This window comes from Poecilia latipinna, unplaced genomic scaffold, assembly GCF_001443285.1.
Source record: "Poecilia latipinna isolate Pla-1442-1.1 unplaced genomic scaffold, P_latipinna-1.0 Scaffold308, whole genome shotgun sequence".
In the NCBI taxonomy this organism is placed as follows: Eukaryota; Metazoa; Chordata; class Actinopteri; order Cyprinodontiformes; family Poeciliidae; genus Poecilia; species Poecilia latipinna.
This window is the reverse complement of record NW_015112924.1, coordinates 678,602-697,203: the sequence shown is the minus strand read 5'-3', so window position 1 is coordinate 697,203 and position 18,602 is coordinate 678,602. Positions and strand designations below refer to the sequence as shown.

Genomic DNA, 18,602 nt, shown 5'->3' with positions numbered 1-18,602 from the left:
CAGCATTTGGGGTCGAATAATCACACAGATTTGTCTTTCAAATTGACATCTTTTTGTAAAATCTAATTTGGTTATTTGGAACAAAAAAAATCGTTTTCATGATGCACTAATGTAGTGTTTCCCAAACCTGGTCTTCCAGGTGGACCGTCCTGCATCTTTTAGCTGCTTCCCTGCTTTAATACACCTGACTCAGATGTTTGCTGTTCAACAAAGGCTTGTTTATCAGCCATCAGTTAAAAGAAGTGAATAAATCCACATAGTCCAACTACCTCCACAGCATTTTAAGATTCAGGAAATTATTATTTTTGCCATAAGTTATGCTACCCAAAACAACTTCAAAGAACTCTCCATAACTCCAGTAACATTGAAGTTCATAAACTAAATGTATTACCAGTCTTTGCTTCATTTTAACTGATTACCTACAACTTTTGACATTATAAAATATGAATCTGCTTTGATCTAATCCATTCCGTGCAAATCTGTATGCTCATGGTTTTCCTCTTGCCATTCTTGCTTGAATGAAATCATTATTCTGGTACCAAGAATTTGACAAGAAATTTAATTATTTAAACTTGTTTTTGAGACGGTTAAGTAGGGTTGAAGATCAGTGAGGAAAACCTCAAACCAGGTTTGAGTGGTATAAAAAGTGCAACTTTTGTGTTTGTCTCAATGGTAAAATTGAGAATATTTTTCTTTGTGTTTTCACAAGAAGATTAAAGGAATTTGTCCATCCCAAACCATGTTGTAGATTTTGACTGAGTAATCACACTGAATCCTGAATTGTAAAAAAAAAAAAAAACTGTGAAAGCCTCCTTTAGTTCAGTATGATTCAGATCCCAACTTCATCTTTAGCTTACAGTGTTTACACTGTACAAAACACATGTCCTCTTTGAATGATCTGTCAGTAAGTATATAAAAATTTGTTCAGTGTTACCCTTTTCTTTTTTCTTTTCTTTTTTATTTCTTTGACTGTTTGTTCTGCCCCTAATGCAGTTGTGCTCTGGGTGAAGAACCATACTGCCTGTATAAAAAACTGCTGCTGGTTGTCCCACTGGAAGGTGAGCCTCCTCCTCATGAGATTCAAGTCTTGCAACCTCTAACAAGTTTTCTTCCAGTATTTGCCATTTACTGAGCTTTGTCATAGGGGCGGTATGTTTAGTGTGTTGTCAAGTGCTAATTTTTGCTCACACAGGGCAGAAAGTTCATTTTTTGAATAATCTCTCCAAAGCATCTTGTTTCGTATGATTACCAAGTCCTCTACATCGATTCTAGCAGATTCGAATCAGATTTGTAATTGATTTCTTTCAACAACTTTCTTCTAGGCACCTTTTGTTATTAGTAACCCAAAAGCTCAAACATCCTATTTGTTTCCTAACCGTTTCAACAACATGAGCAATAATTATACACAACTATACTTTGGAAATGACTTTATATGCCCATGTGCCATCATTTCTAACTACAACATTTTTATTTCTTATTGTCTGAGAAACCAGTGAAATTAAATGATGGATTCAGTGACAAATTAAAGCCTCCACAGAGGTTTTATTTATTCTAAAGCACTTATTGGATAAGAAAAAATGATTTAATAGCATATCAGTATGTCAGCCCGTTGTAGGCTGACGTACTGTGGGGGTCAGTTCCTCTAAAGTGCTGTCTAATGTCTTGGCCACGATCCAAGGCTTTCTGGACGACACAGCTGAATCTGAGCCAGCAGACAGAAAGGAACCACTTTGTTACATCACTTTATACACTCTTAAGCCTTGCTGTTACCTATGCAATACCTCTCCGGGAACGTTTTCATTTGAATAAAAAATCTGTCGTCTCAGTCAGGAAAAAAAAAAATCTGCTTTTGAACAAAACAAACTCTCTCTCTCTCTCTCTCTCTCTCTCTCTCTCTCTCTCTCTCCCACACACACACACACACACACACACACACATACACACACAATAGATCCAGTCCATTACTGAATGCGCCCTAAATTACATTCATTTTGGGATCCTTCCAACTACTTTCAATCACCAAATATCCCAGCAGAATACAAAAACAAATATCATCTTTACATTATCCATTCTCCATCACACATCTACCATAATTATCATGACAATATTGTAATATTACTTTCACAGTTTAGGTGATTATCCAATGAAAAGATGAGGAAAAAGGCTTCTTTTAAAATGCTACCGAGCTGCTAATTTGCATATGACTTAAATAAGCATATTCCATCTCTGCTTATTATTATTATTTTTTTATAACAATGACTAATACATTTAAACACGTTAGGGTACCCCCAGTACCCTAAAGTGGTACATGGGGTACCCTAATAGGGGCGCCTGTTCCATGAAATTACCACTAGATGACAGTATGAGGAAATGCCTAAAGTTTTAACACTGTAAAACTTATTTAATTTTACAAAAAAAAAAAAAAGTGTGACACAAAAATCCACTTTTGCCAACAACTACATATACTTTTAAACCTTTATGCTCTCCTGTTTTGTTTCCTTCTCGTCTTTGAATGCTGATGCGATGTCCTGGGCGTGCGGCATGTAGGAGGCTCAGGATTAAAAAAAGTATGACGAGCCAGGCCCCGCCCCTTTGGCGTCCAAAATAGAAACTGTAAACAAAAAGCAGCCAACCACAGAGGCTTTCAAACGCCGACACTGTGGAGCATCACTGCTGCTGTGGGACACCGGTCATGTGTTGGATGTTAGGCGAACCGAACCGCTGCTGCTGGCGCTCAGAGCCAGAGGAAGCATGAGCGCTGTCTGTTTTTGAAGGTCGATTTAGTCTTCTCGTTATTATTCTTACGTTTCTGATGCAGATTAGCAAAATGAGAGACGAGGGGAGCAAAATAAAGTTAAATACCTCCCAAACAAATGCGCCAGGCTGTCGGCTGCGATCGGACTGCAGCCATGCATAGTTCAGCTGAAATCCTGTCGGGACACTCACAGAGAGTTGTTTGCAGAATCTTAGTTGTGCTTCATCTGGAAACTGGTTTATTCGCGCCGTTTTCATCCCATGCAACCCTTACCGACGATGGCACGGCTGCGGAGGAAGGCTTGCGTTGCCCTGTTTCTTTTCACCCTCTTCATTTTCGGATCTCTGATGGGACTGAGGACCCTGAAGCCTACTGACGGATTCTCGGATCTGGCTCCTGGCTTGGAGCTCCTGCCGATCTTAGGAGGGAGGATGTCCCGGGAAGCCACCGCGTCCCCAGTCCAAGCCCGCCCGCAAGGGGGAAACACAAAACCGGTTCTGTCCAACTCCGGTCCAGAGGGGACAATATTCTACGATGTTCACATCTTTTACTACACTTGGTACGGCAGCCCTCATATGGACGGGAAATACATCCACTGGGACCACATCCTGGTCCCCCACTGGGACCCCAAGGTCGCATCCAGCTACCCGAGAGGAAAACACATGCCGCCCGAGGACATCGCCTCCAGTTTCTACCCGGAGCTGAATTCGTACAGCTCCCGGGATCCGGACGTGTTGGAGTCCCACATGGAGCAGATCGGAGCCTCCGCGGCAGGTATGCAGCTCCGTGATGCTCCCTGGTTTGTTTTGGAGTTTCTCTTTACAAATCTGATAGAACGCTGAACAGTTTCAGCACCACAAACAGACCGGACAGCTCCGCAAACTCTCAGTCGATCTGTTCCTGCGCTTATTGCTCTCATGCATTTACAATAAAGAGCAAAAGTGTTCACGTCTTTACTGCTTCACTATTTTCGCCATGTTACAATCCAAAAACCTCAGTGTATTTTATTGGGATTTTATTTTTTAGACATACCTGACAGTAAATTGGATATATCTGTGAGTAGTTATCATCATAAATAGATACAGACTTCAGATTCTATAAAGACGTCAGAGGTTTGGTAGAAAACATTAAGGAGTCAACATGATTACAAGGAACATAAAAGAGACCAGAAAGGTCAGATATAAATGAGGGTTTGGTTATAAAACTAATGGCCAAACTTTGAAAATCTCAAATCGCTCACAGCTGGAACAAAATGCTGCAGCTCCGTTTTTTTCCTCTGACCCAATCAGATAAGACCAAGTCTCATCATACTTTTGAAATCTCATAACAGTTTGACTCCAGCAAGGTGGTAGGAGGCTTTTCTTCAGCAGAGCAAAGCAGTCAGAGTTGGTGAGAAGATAAAAAAAATAAAAAAATAAAAAAAAAACAGGGATATTCTGCAGACTTCAAAAATGATAAGGCAGAAATTCATCTTCAAACAGGGGAACCATTTTAAACTAACAACCAGAGATACAATGAGACAAACCCTAAAAGATATGAAGCTCTAAACACAAAGAAGAACACTTGGATCATTTTTTTCAACATCACAACATTGTATATTTTTGTCTGTCACAATAAATCCCAGTAAAACGTCTTGAAGTTTGTGGTTGCACAGTGCCAAAATGTGAAGTCCAAACCCTACATGTTTTTACAAGGCACTGTAAACAGCCTTGCTTGAAAAAGTAAAATAAAAAGACTCCATCAGCAGTAAAATGATACAAAGTATTAAATTATCAGCCAGATCCAGTGTCTCCAGTGTTGTGAACTTCAAGTACTTCTTGAAAAGTGTCATAAATTATAAATGCGTACATGCTGTTGCCTTTCCAAAAGCTCCTGCGACTCCAAAAGACATCTGAGGTCTGCTGCAGGGTGTCAAGTAACAGACTCGTGTGTTAGACGACACGTGACAGGCCCCGATGTTTCTGTCCCGCAGCTCACTGGGTTATTGTACACCATCCGGACTGATGAGCCCGCCATGCAATCCTCTGAAAGCTCATCACTTTAACAGATGGACCAGTGGAGGGCTGGCTGCTAATGCTTAGTTAAAACAGCCCAATTAATTAGAAACATAACAAGTCAAACTATTAACACTTCCGCTTGAGCTGATAAATGATATTCTGCCACATCAATGTCGACAGTGAAAATGAATAGAAATAGCCACATTGTTTATACACATACATATGAGAGAGTGTTGTACTGTAATCATTTTAATGGATTTTTATTTGAATGCCTCATGTGCCAGTTCCTGTTTAATGCCAGTGACCAATGTAGTAGCTATAAAGTACCTTCCATTTTTCATATTAGAACTTCAATTTGTATTGTATTGGGGCATTTATAGGCCATAGTGACACAAAACTTTTCTTTTTTTTGCCACCTTTTTTTGCAGATTGATGTGCATTGTTGTGTTTTTTCTAAAATGATTAAGAATACTTTCTCTTTTGACTATGGTTTTCTTCCATATATATTTTTTCATGACTAATAGTTGCTCAGCAAGATTCTCCAACCTGAGCTGAGGTTCTCTGCAGCTCCTCCAGAGTTACCATTCAGCCTCTTTGCTGCTTCTCTCTGATTTCTATTCTTCTTGATCTGATCTGTTTAATTAATGTGTTTCACTGAGTGAATGAAGCAAAGGAACATAAAGGATCTTTTCAGTAATATTTTAAGTCATCGAATATGAGTGTGATATGGCTGTACATGGAAAAAAAATCTGGAAAATTTGAAGAGCGATGAATACTTTTGCAAGGCTCTGCTAAGTCCCTTTTTCTGCCAGCATCAATGGAGGTTTCTGCTTTCTGCTTTTAAATGCATGAGCTGTCAAAGCGCCTAAGTGTGCTGAGAGATTTCCTCCTAAACACGACATGACAGGCTTAGATGAGAAACGCAGATGAGTAAATATAAATACCATGACTACTTGATGAGCAGGATGAAAACATGAAGACGGAAGCAGAGACAGATTTCCAGCCTGAATCATCTCCGTGTTTCCAGGGGTTCTGGTGCTGTCTTGGTATCCTCCCGGCCTCGCTGACGACAACGGGGAACCCGCTGAGGATTTGGTGCCAGCTGTGCTGGATGCTGCATACAGACACAGCCTGAAGGTAAAGTGCATCAGCACATTTTGTGAGAGCGGAAAAAGTGCTGAAAACTGGTGGAAGAAAAGCTCTGAGAGGAGCAATGTGCTGTAAAACATGGCATTCTTCTATATTTTTCACTGTGTATATCATATTTGTTATTGCAAGAGTGAAGGTTTAATTTCTCTATTGACTGTGCTATTTAAAGTCGACACCTGCTGGTGGACAAGGTCATATTTCATCATTAATGCAGCTGAAGGTTTTCCATCAGGCTTAACCTTTAACCATGCGGATCCCCACTGAACAGCAAAAATAAGCCTATTTCTGCTTCTGTTCACGTTTTAATTTGCTCTTTACCTCTGACACAGAAACGATGAACCCCAAATCTGTTAGAAAATATGGTAACGCTGATGCAAAAATGTCATTTTTAAAGATAAAACTAATTAGTTTCTAGAAAAACTACACTGGTAGTAAGAACAATGAAGCACTGGTTCAGATAATATATAATGTACAAGATAATGTTTTGCTGGACTTGATCAAATATTAAAATGGTAGTCATATAACTGCTTTTCCTTCTCCTTCACTTCATCAGTTTGTTAGCACAAGAACAGGAGGAAAAAATAAAAGCAAACAAATGAACTTTTAAAGTATGTTTCTAATTATTGCACTTTATTTTTATATTAGTAATTGATATGGACATAGATGAAAGCATGTCATTCCTACCTTCCTGTCATTTTAAAATACTGTACTCGTTAATAATGCGCACTGTCTCTGACAAATAAACTAATGTATTTGTTCCCACACGCAGTACGCCAAATGTGAAGACTCATAATTGGAAACCAGGTTTATGAACCATTAGCAACCTGTGAACAGCTGCAAACTGTATCTGAGTGGAGCTGTAGGTGATAAACTCCAGTTGGTAGAGCTGTGAAAATGAGGGTGGGAGTTGTTTTCAATCGCACAGAAATTCTTACATAAGATTTGAAATGCCATATTCAAATTGATGCAGGAAAGAGTTTCTCGTACTTCAAAGTGACGCTAAGAACATTATTAGACGTCAACGATTCCTGAAAGGCTGGAGCTGTTTTACTCTGATGTCCTCCCTCCTGAACTTACACATAAAGATGTTGTTTTTATGACATTTTTTTTTTATGTCATCCAGCTATTTGACTTATGTATCCCAGAAAAATAAAGTTGAAACAAGACCTTTACGTGGACTAAATAGAAAGACACATAGGCACAATCAAACATTACCACCTTTATTTTCAGATGTCAGAAAAAAATGAAATAGTCCTGCTCTATTTTAGCTGCCTGCTTTTGGTTAGAGTATTGAATATTCACAGATAAACATTGATGTGTAGGGGTACAAAGTTAATGTAAGGAAATCTTTGAGAGCAGATTCATGGAGGGAAAAGAGAGACTGTGCTGTTGTAATATAAAAAAAAATCTAACAAAGCCTATAGTTTAAACATTGCAGGATGTGATATAAAAAGGTACAGACACTTTGCAAGGAAGTGTGCATTTGCAGACTTCCTTAATGTGATGATCTTTGATTGCAAATGTATCCCTTTTAGACCACTGTCAAAATAGTCTTGTCATGAAGAAAATCTTTACTACTTGAATATCAAAAAACAAATAGTTTTTACAACATGGTGACGTAATTATGAAGATGCATGACGGTGATGCAATCCATGAAAATGACAGAGTTCACGTCCTTACATGAACACCCTGATAGTTCATTTTCCAGCACAAATAAGAGTCCTCTCTGTGAAGAGCTCTAGAGAGAAGCAATGGGCTCAGGCTAGACTGTCAGATTTTATATCACATTTATGTCTTCAGTTATCTGGCTGGAGGCAAATAAATAAAGTATCTCCGGAGAGACAAGACAAGAACTACCAGAATAGACATGCAACAGTGGGCTTGTGAGGGTTTCACACATAATGCTGTCAGGAACAAAGCTAACAGATAGGGTTTATCACCACGGTTTGCTGTCAGCTCTGCTCTGGTCAGTGTGGCATTTTCACTGAATGCATGTGGAAAACAGTAAGTGACATGCTGCAAAGCATTTTCATTCTTCAACATGTCAGCATCATTATTGAATTAGGAGATTTCTTCTCCTGAGCCTGTGAATAAAAATAAAAAATAAAAAATCTTAGTGCAGTTTTTCTAAGCATCCTCCTACCAAGCTTCTTTCACTCTTTCTGCAGAGAGCAACATTTATTTTAGGACTGCTTCCTTTTGTGCAGTCTTAGATTTTCAGAGTGCAAAGTGCAGAATGCTGGACTGAACCTTTTTTTCTGGGCTCAAAGAAAAAAAAAGACAAGTGAGGAGGACAAATGCAACACTTCATAAGTTTCAGGATGAATGTTTTGATTTATAGAGCAGAGAAAATCAAATCTAAAGATAAATTAAAACATATGCACCTAATACTTTAAAAAAAAAAATCATGTATATTCATTCCACCTTCCAGAAGAACATCTAAAATAAATCTTAGGATAGGATATTAATGCAGATGACGAGTGGATGTAAACTTCTATTTGAAACTAAATATCGACAAATGGCCGGGCACTGACGACTTGAAGGGACAACTTTGCATTGCTCTCTGGCTTGTAATAAAATCTTGCTGGGAAAAAAAAGAAAAAGAAAAACTTCTGTACACCCGACATCAATCATTCCAGCAATCCCACACTACACACCTAAAAAGAAAAAAAAATACCTTCACCTATCTTTAGGTAATGTTACAAAAGAAACCAATGGAGTTTTCATTATATAAGGTGAAAGGTATTTTCGGCAGCTCCCACACACAGCTTGCGTGTTGTGCACAGCAGAGTTGGAAAGCTCAAAAGCACAACCGCCGCCGCTGCTGCTGATTCTCGACCTCAGCTTGAACCGGTGCTGAAATAGTCCCTCTGCCCAAGGGAGTGCATGGGGGTGGTTTGGTGGGGACAGGGTTTGCGGTGGTGGGGTGTCCTGGGAGCTGGGTGCGGGGAGGAAACGAGCAGAGGGGAAGTGAGCATCAAAGGTCCCATGAGTCAGTTTGTGCCTCTGAACAATCTGCACCCTGAGGGGCTGGAAAAGTTCTGTCTCGTAAGTAGGCCATGTCAAGTGCACAGGGGAATACGGCCCATGGGTGCTCTGTGATCAGACAGACTGTTTTATTTCTATCTCTGGATGACAGCATTTTTTTTTCTTGTGTGACCCTTTGTGGTTGTTGTCTGTCCACGGGGTGTGACCACAAAAGAAAGTGGCACTCTCAATTACAGAAATGTCCTAAGCGTAGTTGAAATTCATCTAATTATTGCAAAGATCTGGAGCTTTGTGTTTGTGTTTGTCCTAATCCCTCCCTTTGTGCTCTCTGCATGAGATGGCATTAAGTTCCTCCCTGCTCAGCATAAATCAGGCTGTCGTTGTTCCAGGGTCGTGCTGTCAGTGTTTATGAAGTATAATAATGCTTGAACTCATTTACTTAAAATTTACAGGAGATTTATTGGGCAGTATTTGGGGAAATTAGTACTGTGGCGGGTCTACTCTGAGCTGCAGAGAAACAGATTTGTGTCTCCCCTTTGGGTGATAATCATGTGGCTTTATATCCTCAGCTTCTCAGAAGAGGTTCACACGAAAGGCTCACAAAGTCCAGAAAGTTATGGCTTCATAAACTTAGATTCAAAGCTATGATTTATACGTCCTAAGGTCTACAGTTACAGCGAAATCAAAGCAACAGTTTTGTCGCCCATAAAGCCTTCCACAGAATCCTGACAGACCATTCATAGGGTCTACAAAAGTACTGACACGCCATTTTTGTCACAGTACAACAGCAAATTTCATATCATTTCTATGTTTCGTATTTTATATGATATTCCGACACAAAGTGTAAATGTCTGAAAACTCGGACATGCATTTTGGTTCTGTACATTTTCCTCCATAAGTCAATACTTTGAAGAACAATATTCTCAGTTCAGTGCAGTTCCTCCAGCTTTACTCCAGTGCTCTTGGCTGCTTCTCTAATTAATGCTGGCTGAACGCTCTCTGTAAGTTAACATTTCTATGGAAGCAAATATCTTGCAGATTTCTCTTGTGTCAAACGAACACGAGTCAGATCAACAAACAAATATTAATAGTTAAGCACGGACAGTAATGCAGTGTTTAAATGATGACTTTTTCATTAAGAGGAAAAAGGCTATCAAAACAAAGCTGGCCCAGTTTGAAAATAGTAATTTGCCCCTGAAAGCAACAAACTGCTATCAAGCATGCAGGATAACTGGCAAAGAGTCTTCTACATGGCTATGGGGTATTCTGACCCATCTCATCCAGACTTTTTCAAGGCAACCTTTGGTTTGTTCCCTTTAGATTCACTCAGACGGAACTTGCTGGTGTGCTTTGGATCATTGCTTTGCTACATGACCTAAATACACTTGAGATTAAGGTCACAAAGTAATGGCTAGACATTGTCCTTCAGGATTAACAGAATTCATGGCTCCAATAATGACCACAAATATATCAGGTTCAAAAGAAGCAATGAGGACTTGGACCATTACGCTATGTTTGATTATCTGTGTTAATATTATTATTATTTTTTTTACTGGAAAGTGTTAGCTTTATGTCAAATTCTGCTTCTTTTTTTTTTTCCACAATACGGCCATGTCTTGACAAGTTGGCCCAAATGATTTCCTTTTTTAGATGAGATGCTTTTGTGTGTTTTAAAACGAACCATGCTTTATATTTCTTCACAGATGGATCTATACTGGGACTAAATGGAATACAGGTGGACTCTACAAATTAAGTGACTGGGTTTTCTTTAGGGGTGTCAGAGTAAATAGACTGAATGTAAATAAGCATCACACCTTCCATATTTTTTTTTGTTTTTGTAAAGCGGCTTCGAAACTGGCTTTTGTGTGAAAGGTACTTTTGTAAGGCACTGTGCAAACATCCGCTTAGCTTCTTAGTAGACTTATGATGAATGTCATGTTGACAGTGGTTTCCAGAAGCGCTCCATATCTGTAACACAGACTCCCACTGTGCCAAACAACAGTGATGTGCTTCAAAATCCAGCAAAGATTACATCTGATATAACACCGATGATGTACAACACGCTCCACGGTACTTAAGGCTGAGCCCGGCTTCCTCACTGAGCTCCCTTCGTGGCATCCCTTTAGTCACTGCTGTCATTTTAAAAGGCCATTTTTCTCCTCGCACTGTTCTCTGTGGGTTTTCACTGCTTTTAAAGTGGTGTTTCAATCTGAATTATGCATCATCAAACTCACTGAGTTTTCACTCCTTTTAAAATATTCAGCTTTAGCACCTTTTGTGTACACGCCATTCCGGTTCTCTTGTAATATTGCAGCTTTTTACTTTGCCGTCAACTGAAAATTGATGTTTCTCTTAAAACACTGGAGTGTCTCAGAGGCTTCCACAGGGGGTTCTGCACAGGATAAAAAAAAAACATATTATACAGTACATTGTTGGGTACATGAAAGCGCAGGAGTTCAGTTAATAGTTATTTTCTTTTTGGAATCATTGTCACAAAAATGCCATGATATGCTACAAGGCAACATGAAGCGAATGTTCTTTATGCTTCTTTTAACTTGGGGCAAAATTGTAACTTTGTTTTGAAGAATAAGCAGTGGTAAAAGGATTTCTAAGTCTGATTACATGCAATAAAATTTGACTTTAAAAGCCTTTTACTGTGTTATTTCTGCTTGACCTCAGTAATACATTGCTTTTAAGCCTACGCTCAAAAAGGTTAGCTGTCAGCTCAGGGAGGATCACTTAGATATTGACAAAAGTTTGAACTGTGATACGAGTTAAAACGCAATATGTATTCTCTTGTGTGTGTGTGTTTTTTTTTTTTTCAGGTCGCATTTCAGATCCAACCCTACAGAGGAAGAAATGACCAGACTTTGCACGACAACATCAAGTACATAATTGACAGGTAGGCGCTTGTCTGGCTGCGCTTCATCACTGACCCAACTCAAACAGAAATCCATTAGGTTTGCATGCATAGCTGAGGGAACAAGGGTCAAAACATAGAAAGACTTTTAGGTTGCTTTTCTAGATTATATAAGGCCAGGTTCATGACTTATAAATGGGTTCTTGATATGAAAGCAGTTTTCTTTTCAATCTTTTAGTATCAAAGAGGGCATAAAGAAAAGTATGCATGAAATACACACTTAATTCAAAGCCTCCAACTTAAACCAAACTCTTACATATTTGACCAAAGTTGGTGAGGATGTGTCAGGTAAAACATGTACACCTTTCATTTGCTGGCAAATAAACTGTAAAGTAATCTTTACTAATCTGTCATTGATGGCGAACATTAATGTTTCAAATGACCCCAGACATTTTTATCAACTGGCAATATAGCTCTTTGCATTAAAGTAAAAGCAAGCCAAAGATTCACCACATTTTATCAGCACGAGGAAGACAACTGATGAAAAGTTGCTCAGCAGATATTTATTGACTTCAAGCCTCAAAAGATAATTGCTGAAGAAGTTAGCAATTCACAGAATTCTGTACGTAAGCAAACTGTAGGAAAGTTGAGTGGAAGCAGAAGGTGTGAGAAAAAGATGAGGTGCACATGAAAGAGGGATAATCAAAGCCTTTTGAGGAGAATGAAGGAAAACCCTTTCAAAAATTGTGGAGAATCACAAAGCGTGTTCCACGTGCTTCAAGAAGCACCTCAAACAGATGAAATCAATACATGGGTAAAAGGATTTTGCACCTTTCCACAATGCCATATGTACCAATATCTAGTTAAATGGCCATAATCTTGCTTGATTTGCCCACAAAATGACTTTACCCAAAATCCACAGAGAATGGAGTATTCAACAGGAAGATGAGACAGCAGAGCCAACAATGCTGACAAACTGACGGTTACTATTAAATAAACCTCAGCACAGCCAGTTTGATGACTTACCACACTGTTGCAGTAATTCATGCAAACAGAGCGCAGACTTGGCATTGAGTGTGCAGTAAAAACATCGACGTATTTTACAGTAGGCTGACATTTAGAAAAATCATTTGTAATCCTATGTAATATTCTAACTGACCATAGGGCTTTTAGTCGCTGTAAACTGCAACAGAAACGCTTGAAATGTATCACTTTGTGTGTAATGTTTGACTTTTTGAATTAAATTACTGAAATAAATCCTCTTCTCTGAAGGTACGGTGATCATGGGGCCTTCTACAAGTTCACCTCCAGCACAGGGAAGAGTCTTCCTCTCTTCTACATCTATGACTCCTATCTGACTCCACCAGAGTCCTGGTCTGAATTTTTGACTCCCACCGGCTCCCACAGTGTGCGCGGCTCCCCATATGACTCCATGTTCATCGCTCTGATTGTTGAGGAGCGTCACAAGCATGACATCCTGGCAGGTGGCTTCGACGGCATGTACACTTACTTCGCCTCCAATGGCTTCTCCTTTGGCTCCTCCCACCAGAACTGGAAGGCCATTAAGGCCTTCTGTGACGGGAACAACCTCCTTTTCATCCCCAGCGTCGGACCCGGTTACATCGACACCAGCATCCGACCGTGGAACAACCACAACACTCGCAACAGGGTGAACGGCCGCTACTACGAGACGGCTCTGCAGGCGGCACTCAACGTGAGGCCGGAGATCGTCACCATCACGTCTTTTAACGAATGGCACGAAGGGACGCAGATAGAGAGGGCCATGCCTAAGAAAACCGTGACCCGTGTGTACTTGGACTATCAGCCGCACGGACCTGAACATTATCTGGAACTGACCCGCCGCTGGGCCGAGCAGTTCAATAAAGAGAAGCAGCAGTGGCTGATGTGAGCTTTAAACAGAATAAAGCTCCACAGTATCAGAGTGATCAAAGTGGCAACAAATGCTCTTTTTTCCGACTATGACACGGCGTTCCGGGTCTTTTGGGAAAACACCGTGAGAAATTTTTTGCTGAATACTTAATAGTCCAGGACTCTGAAATGGGCCTGTCTGATTTGTTCCCACGCCTCTTAACCAAAAACAAAATGTGAAGTCTATCTGTACAGTATACAGTTCTTCTCTTCGTCACTAAAAGGATTTTAAATTAGTTGGCTGAGATTATTTTTTTTGTTTCTGCATGACTTGATTTGTATCACTTCTCTTAGACTAAGGTGTGGAGTTGAACATTTACTACAAAATAAAATAGAAAACAAATCACACTTATATATTAAACTGGTGAAAACTTAAAACTAAGTGCATTCTTAGCCTTTATGTGGAATAACCATACAACAAAAAACATCAAAAAAAAAAAAAAAAAAAAACAAGAATGAGATTCACAAGCTTTGGTTTATGTCAATCCACAAAGGATCAAATGCACAGTTACAGATATTATCCCATAGCATCTCCATTATGTGCTTCAAGTAGGCATCAGGAAGGTCACTTAACCTGTGGCAGAAATTATTTAAATTGGTTGGTTTCCTGACACTGATCTGGCTTTTGAGCCTAGTCCAAGTGAGCACAAAGTGTGGCCTGAAAAATTATGTGCTGCTCTGAACCGCGACTGAAGAATGGTACAAATTGGGCCGGACAGCACAGTTGATTAAAGTAAATTGGCATTAAAAAAAAAAAAAAAGTTTTAGGAGGAGATTTTCACTGATAATTAGAAATCTTCTTTAAATTGAGAATGTCGAGTACAATACAAATTATTCATATTTTATCAAACACGTGATAGAATTTCTGGCTCACATGAGTCAGTATGAGGCTAATGGCCAACATTTGAACACTGTACAAAGTGTTGAGGGGTGACATCATCATGGTGTGGGTTTTACTTCCAGAGACGCATAGAAAAATGAAAGAGAAGGACTTCTTTCAAATTCTTGAATTTCACCTCAATTTAACAGATAGAAGATTGAAACTTGGACATAATGCGGTATCCCAACAGGGTAAATGATCCTGAACACACTTAAAAACCTGTATTGGATGGCACAAAGCAGGCTGACGTTAAGATCAGGGAGTAGCCATTTCAACAAGGACCTCAGTGTTGTTAAAAAAACCCGAAGTGTTGACTTTGTGCCAGGAAACCAATCACATTAAATAAACTCTAATTCTGCCAAGAAAAGTGGTGAAACACTCCACCACAGTTATGCCAAGAGAATGTCGATGGCTACTAAAAACGTTTTTCTAATATTAGTGTGCATGTATGAAAGAAATGTTTTAATTATTGCAGATCATCTCTGCCGTGACAGTAAAAGAAATACAATGCACTGGTAGCAAGTCAAAGACAGGCCCAACATACAAATCTATTCACCACTCATGTATTACGACTGAGAGGTAATTCGCCTCGATACCACATCACTTCTGGTTTTTATTCTTCTGCTAGCAGAGGGACCTGCTGCCCTGCATTTACCTGATGGCTGTCTTTTCCACCAAAACAGCTAATTAGGTGAATTGATCAGCATTTCCTGCTGAATGCAGACAGTGACACTAATCAACCTGGATGGGAGGTGACATAACACAAGAATATCGTCATCAGTTCAATTCAAATTCAAATTCAAAAACACTTCATTCATCACAAAGGGTAATTTAATTGTTCCTCAGGTAAGTAAAGCTCAGTTAAGGTGTGATTTCACCAAAACGTCTATAAATATTTTTTTTTCTTCTATTCAAGAAAAGAAAAAGATGCACAACACTAACAGTGCCTTTTACTTAGCAAAAGGAGATTTAGTAGCTTATTGGTGTTAAAGGTTTTGTTGCAAATGAAAAAAAAAAGGACTTTGTTATGTGTTAAAGTGAATCTTTCTGAATCAGCTGTTTGGGTTAACTTTAGTTTGGCTTTTTAGTGTATTGTTGACTGATTTCCACAAGGAGAGCATCTACAACTGATGTTCTATGTAACACCTTCTTGTGAACTTTTAAACTACTCATGAGTAATGTACCTCCAGGTTGTCTAAAGGTCTTTCATACTTTTAGTTTACATGTTTTTAACTCATACACTCCAGAAGGATTGGCTGTTTACGGTTGAGACACTAAACTCTGTCCTAAAAATCCCTCTGGAATAAAATTCCTCTCAACACATTGACCACATTACCGTCAATGTATGAAATAGTCAATTTCTAAATACTGATTTTCGAGCAATTTATTAGTCATCAATAAAAAGATAATTGGCAAATACTTGGCATAAAGCAAATTATTGGCTCTCAAACATTTTATAACAGGAACGATCTCATTAAATACCAGGATGAACACGGATACTTTGAAACAACAGAACAACAGTAGCTGGATTTTTGTGTTATGTCACTCACACAAAGTATCCAAAGATATCAGGTGATTGCTTGAAGAACATGGTATAGTTACGTGTCATGTTTTAATTTAAGCTTTAGGTTGGTTAAGCTGGTATGAACTACGACTACATTCAAGCAAAATTCAAAAAATTTTAGGAATAAATATATGCACAAAAAGTAATTAGATGGAAAATTCAGAACTGGAATATGAACAAATTTATAACAATTAAAAGTTAGAAAGACGATCATAGTCATCACTGTTCACGTCAGGCTCACCGTCTGTCGTAGGAGTTTAACTTTGCCACAAAATACTTTAACCTTTCGGAAATCAAAATTAATAATCCTGCTTGTTTCTTTTGATGTTAACAAAAATGTAAACAACGCCGGAATAATTTTTTTTTTTTTGTGAAACCCTGCAGTGGAAATCCATACGTCATGTGATTTTATTGTCCATGAACATTGGTGGAGAAATACGTACTTGATCTTTAAAATGTTTGCAAAAATAATTTTAAAGGCGTACAAAGTTTTTAATACACAGTTAAAAGTAAAAAAAAAAAAAAAAAAAAACTTTTATTATCGTAATATATTAAACAGATTATGAAATTATGATCCAAAAAAAACCCAGGTCCAATATAGGATGAAAGTAGATAAATGGAAAAAGAGAAATTGGAACAGCATCTAATAGATGATTAAAATTAATAACAACAGAGCGAATTTGAATCTGTCAGGTGTAAAATATCTGTGGCTGAGTGACAATGAAACACAACTTATTGAAGTCTAATCCTTTCACTGTGCTACAAAGGATAATTTAGGCACACAGTAAAAACTTTCATAACATGAAGAGATTTAAGGAAAAAAATATTACAGAAGATTCAGCTTACTTAATTTATTGAATTCCTGAATAAACTAAACCGAGACATGTTGAACCTCTACACCACATCATGATCAGTGGTTAAGCAAAAAACAAACAAAAAAATAAAATGCAAAAAGAAAAAGCAACTCTCAGTTTGAGAAGAGAGCCACCATCTGCGATGACAGACTCAGGTTTTTCCTACATTTTTTGTTTTCCATGGGAATGTCCAGCTCTCATATTCTTACTTTCCTGAGTTTCTTCGGGTCAGAACCGGTTGTGCGTATTAGCGTGCGTTTGGAGTGCGTAGGGTCTAAAGGTCATTCCTCCTTTGAGTTCTCTGACAGTCCGTATTTGTGCTCCAACACGTCAAGCGTGGCAGAAAGGGCACTGAAAACAGAATTAGGGTCATTTGTCATTTAACACACCAAGTCCACTTCAGAGGGAGCGTGGGAGGTTTTAGGAGAGGGGCACGGCGACGGAGCTCAGAGTCAGAGAGGCAAAAATAAACACAATGTGACGAGCTGACTCTGCGGTATTTAATCCAAGCTGGCAGGCATTTGTGGGGAGCCTGTAGTAAGCTGAGGTTGTGTTTTATCAGACTAATTAATGTCAAACAGCTGATTAAAGTATGTCCTTAACTTTAATTGAAATTCATATTTGCAGCAGGTTTTTACTGAGTACATTGTAACAATGTCGTAGTGAATTTTTATGAGAAAGTGATATGAGCTCCTCTGTAAAATCCACACATCTGAAGCCAGTTTGCTTAGTTTAAAACTTTAAACACCTGTTTTAGAGCATTAGATCACACTCTATCAATCTGAATTAATCTGAAGAAAGGGTGATGTGTTTGGAAATCCAGAAATTATCACTGCAGCTATTACCTAAAATAATAGAGCAGAATTCCTACTTATTTCTAGTACTACTAATTATTGCTCAAGACATTTATTGGTACCCCTAGGAAAAATGCATAGAAAGTCTTAAATTCAAGAGTAGCATCATCTCACACTGGTGAAATGGTTAAAAAAAAATAAAATAAAAAAAATAATAATAATAATAATTTGAGTATATTCATTTACAGAATTTTTTTTTTTTATAAATAAGTTGTAATCAACAATGGCACAATTATTATTATCCCTGTTGTCAATATTGTACTTTCAACATTGAAGTTGACCATTTCGCTTCATTCAATCTCTGCAGATCATCGCTTCTGCTTCCCTGACTTCTGACTGTATATGTGTTAGGTCTGTGATGGGCTAAATGTTAGTGGAGTAAGGAGCACTTGGTAAAAGGAAGCAAATATTAAGGGTGCTAATAAATGTGACAAATGTGACAGAGAATGTGGTAGTAGTGAACAAAACTTCCAACAACAATACCTTATCAAAAAAAAAAAAAAAAAAAAAGTAAAAACAAAAACTTACCAGCCTGGTCTGATGACTTTGTATTTACCAGATACCGACAGATCAATCACAGTTGACCCTTGCCGGGTCTCGTCTCCTATTGGTCCTCCATCCACCACCACAGCCAGTTTTGACCAGAGCTCCTGGAACTCCTTTAACAGGGAAACAGCCATATTCAGCTTACAAAATGCTGCACATGCTTCAAAAAAAAAAAAAAAAAAAAAAAAAAAAAACATTTTTTTTAAACTTAAATGTCCTCCCCCTT

At 38.5% G+C, this 18,602-nt stretch overlaps 2 protein-coding genes across 2 annotated transcripts in view; one reads left to right on the top strand and one right to left on the bottom strand.

The window, feature by feature from the left end:
- Window positions 1-2,441: 2,441 nt before the first annotated feature.
- On the top strand, window positions 2,442-15,883 carry LOC106948819 (glycoprotein endo-alpha-1,2-mannosidase-like protein). Its single transcript, XM_015034681.1, has 4 exons — window positions 2,442-3,529; window positions 5,780-5,889; window positions 11,715-11,791; window positions 13,022-15,883. The coding sequence occupies exons 1-4, from the start codon at window positions 3,016-3,018 to the stop codon at window positions 13,656-13,658; spliced, it is 1,338 nt and encodes a 445-aa protein (XP_014890167.1). The 5' UTR covers window positions 2,442-3,015; the 3' UTR covers window positions 13,659-15,883.
- Window positions 15,884-16,953: 1,070 nt separating this feature from the next.
- Window positions 16,954-18,602, bottom strand: part of yrdc (yrdC N(6)-threonylcarbamoyltransferase domain containing) — a 7,235-nt gene continuing 5,586 nt past the window's right edge. The window contains exons 5-6 of the mRNA XM_015034682.1: window positions 18,359-18,489; window positions 16,954-17,327 (exon numbers count right to left, since the gene is read on the bottom strand). Coding sequence (XP_014890168.1) covers window positions 17,258-17,327; window positions 18,359-18,489 — 201 coding nt within the window. The 3' untranslated portion in view covers window positions 16,954-17,257. The remainder of the gene's footprint in view (window positions 17,328-18,358; window positions 18,490-18,602) is intronic.

Coding starts and splice junctions, on each gene's coding strand:
- LOC106948819 (XM_015034681.1), top strand. CDS start 3,016: ATGCAACCCTTACCGACGATGGCACGGCTGCGGAGGAAGGCTTGCGTT. Junction 3,530..5,779: donor GATCGGAGCCTCCGCGGCAG/GTATGCAGCTCC, acceptor CCGTGTTTCCAG/GGGTTCTGGTGCTGTCTTGG. Junction 5,890..11,714: donor CATACAGACACAGCCTGAAG/GTAAAGTGCATC, acceptor TTTTTTTTTCAG/GTCGCATTTCAGATCCAACC.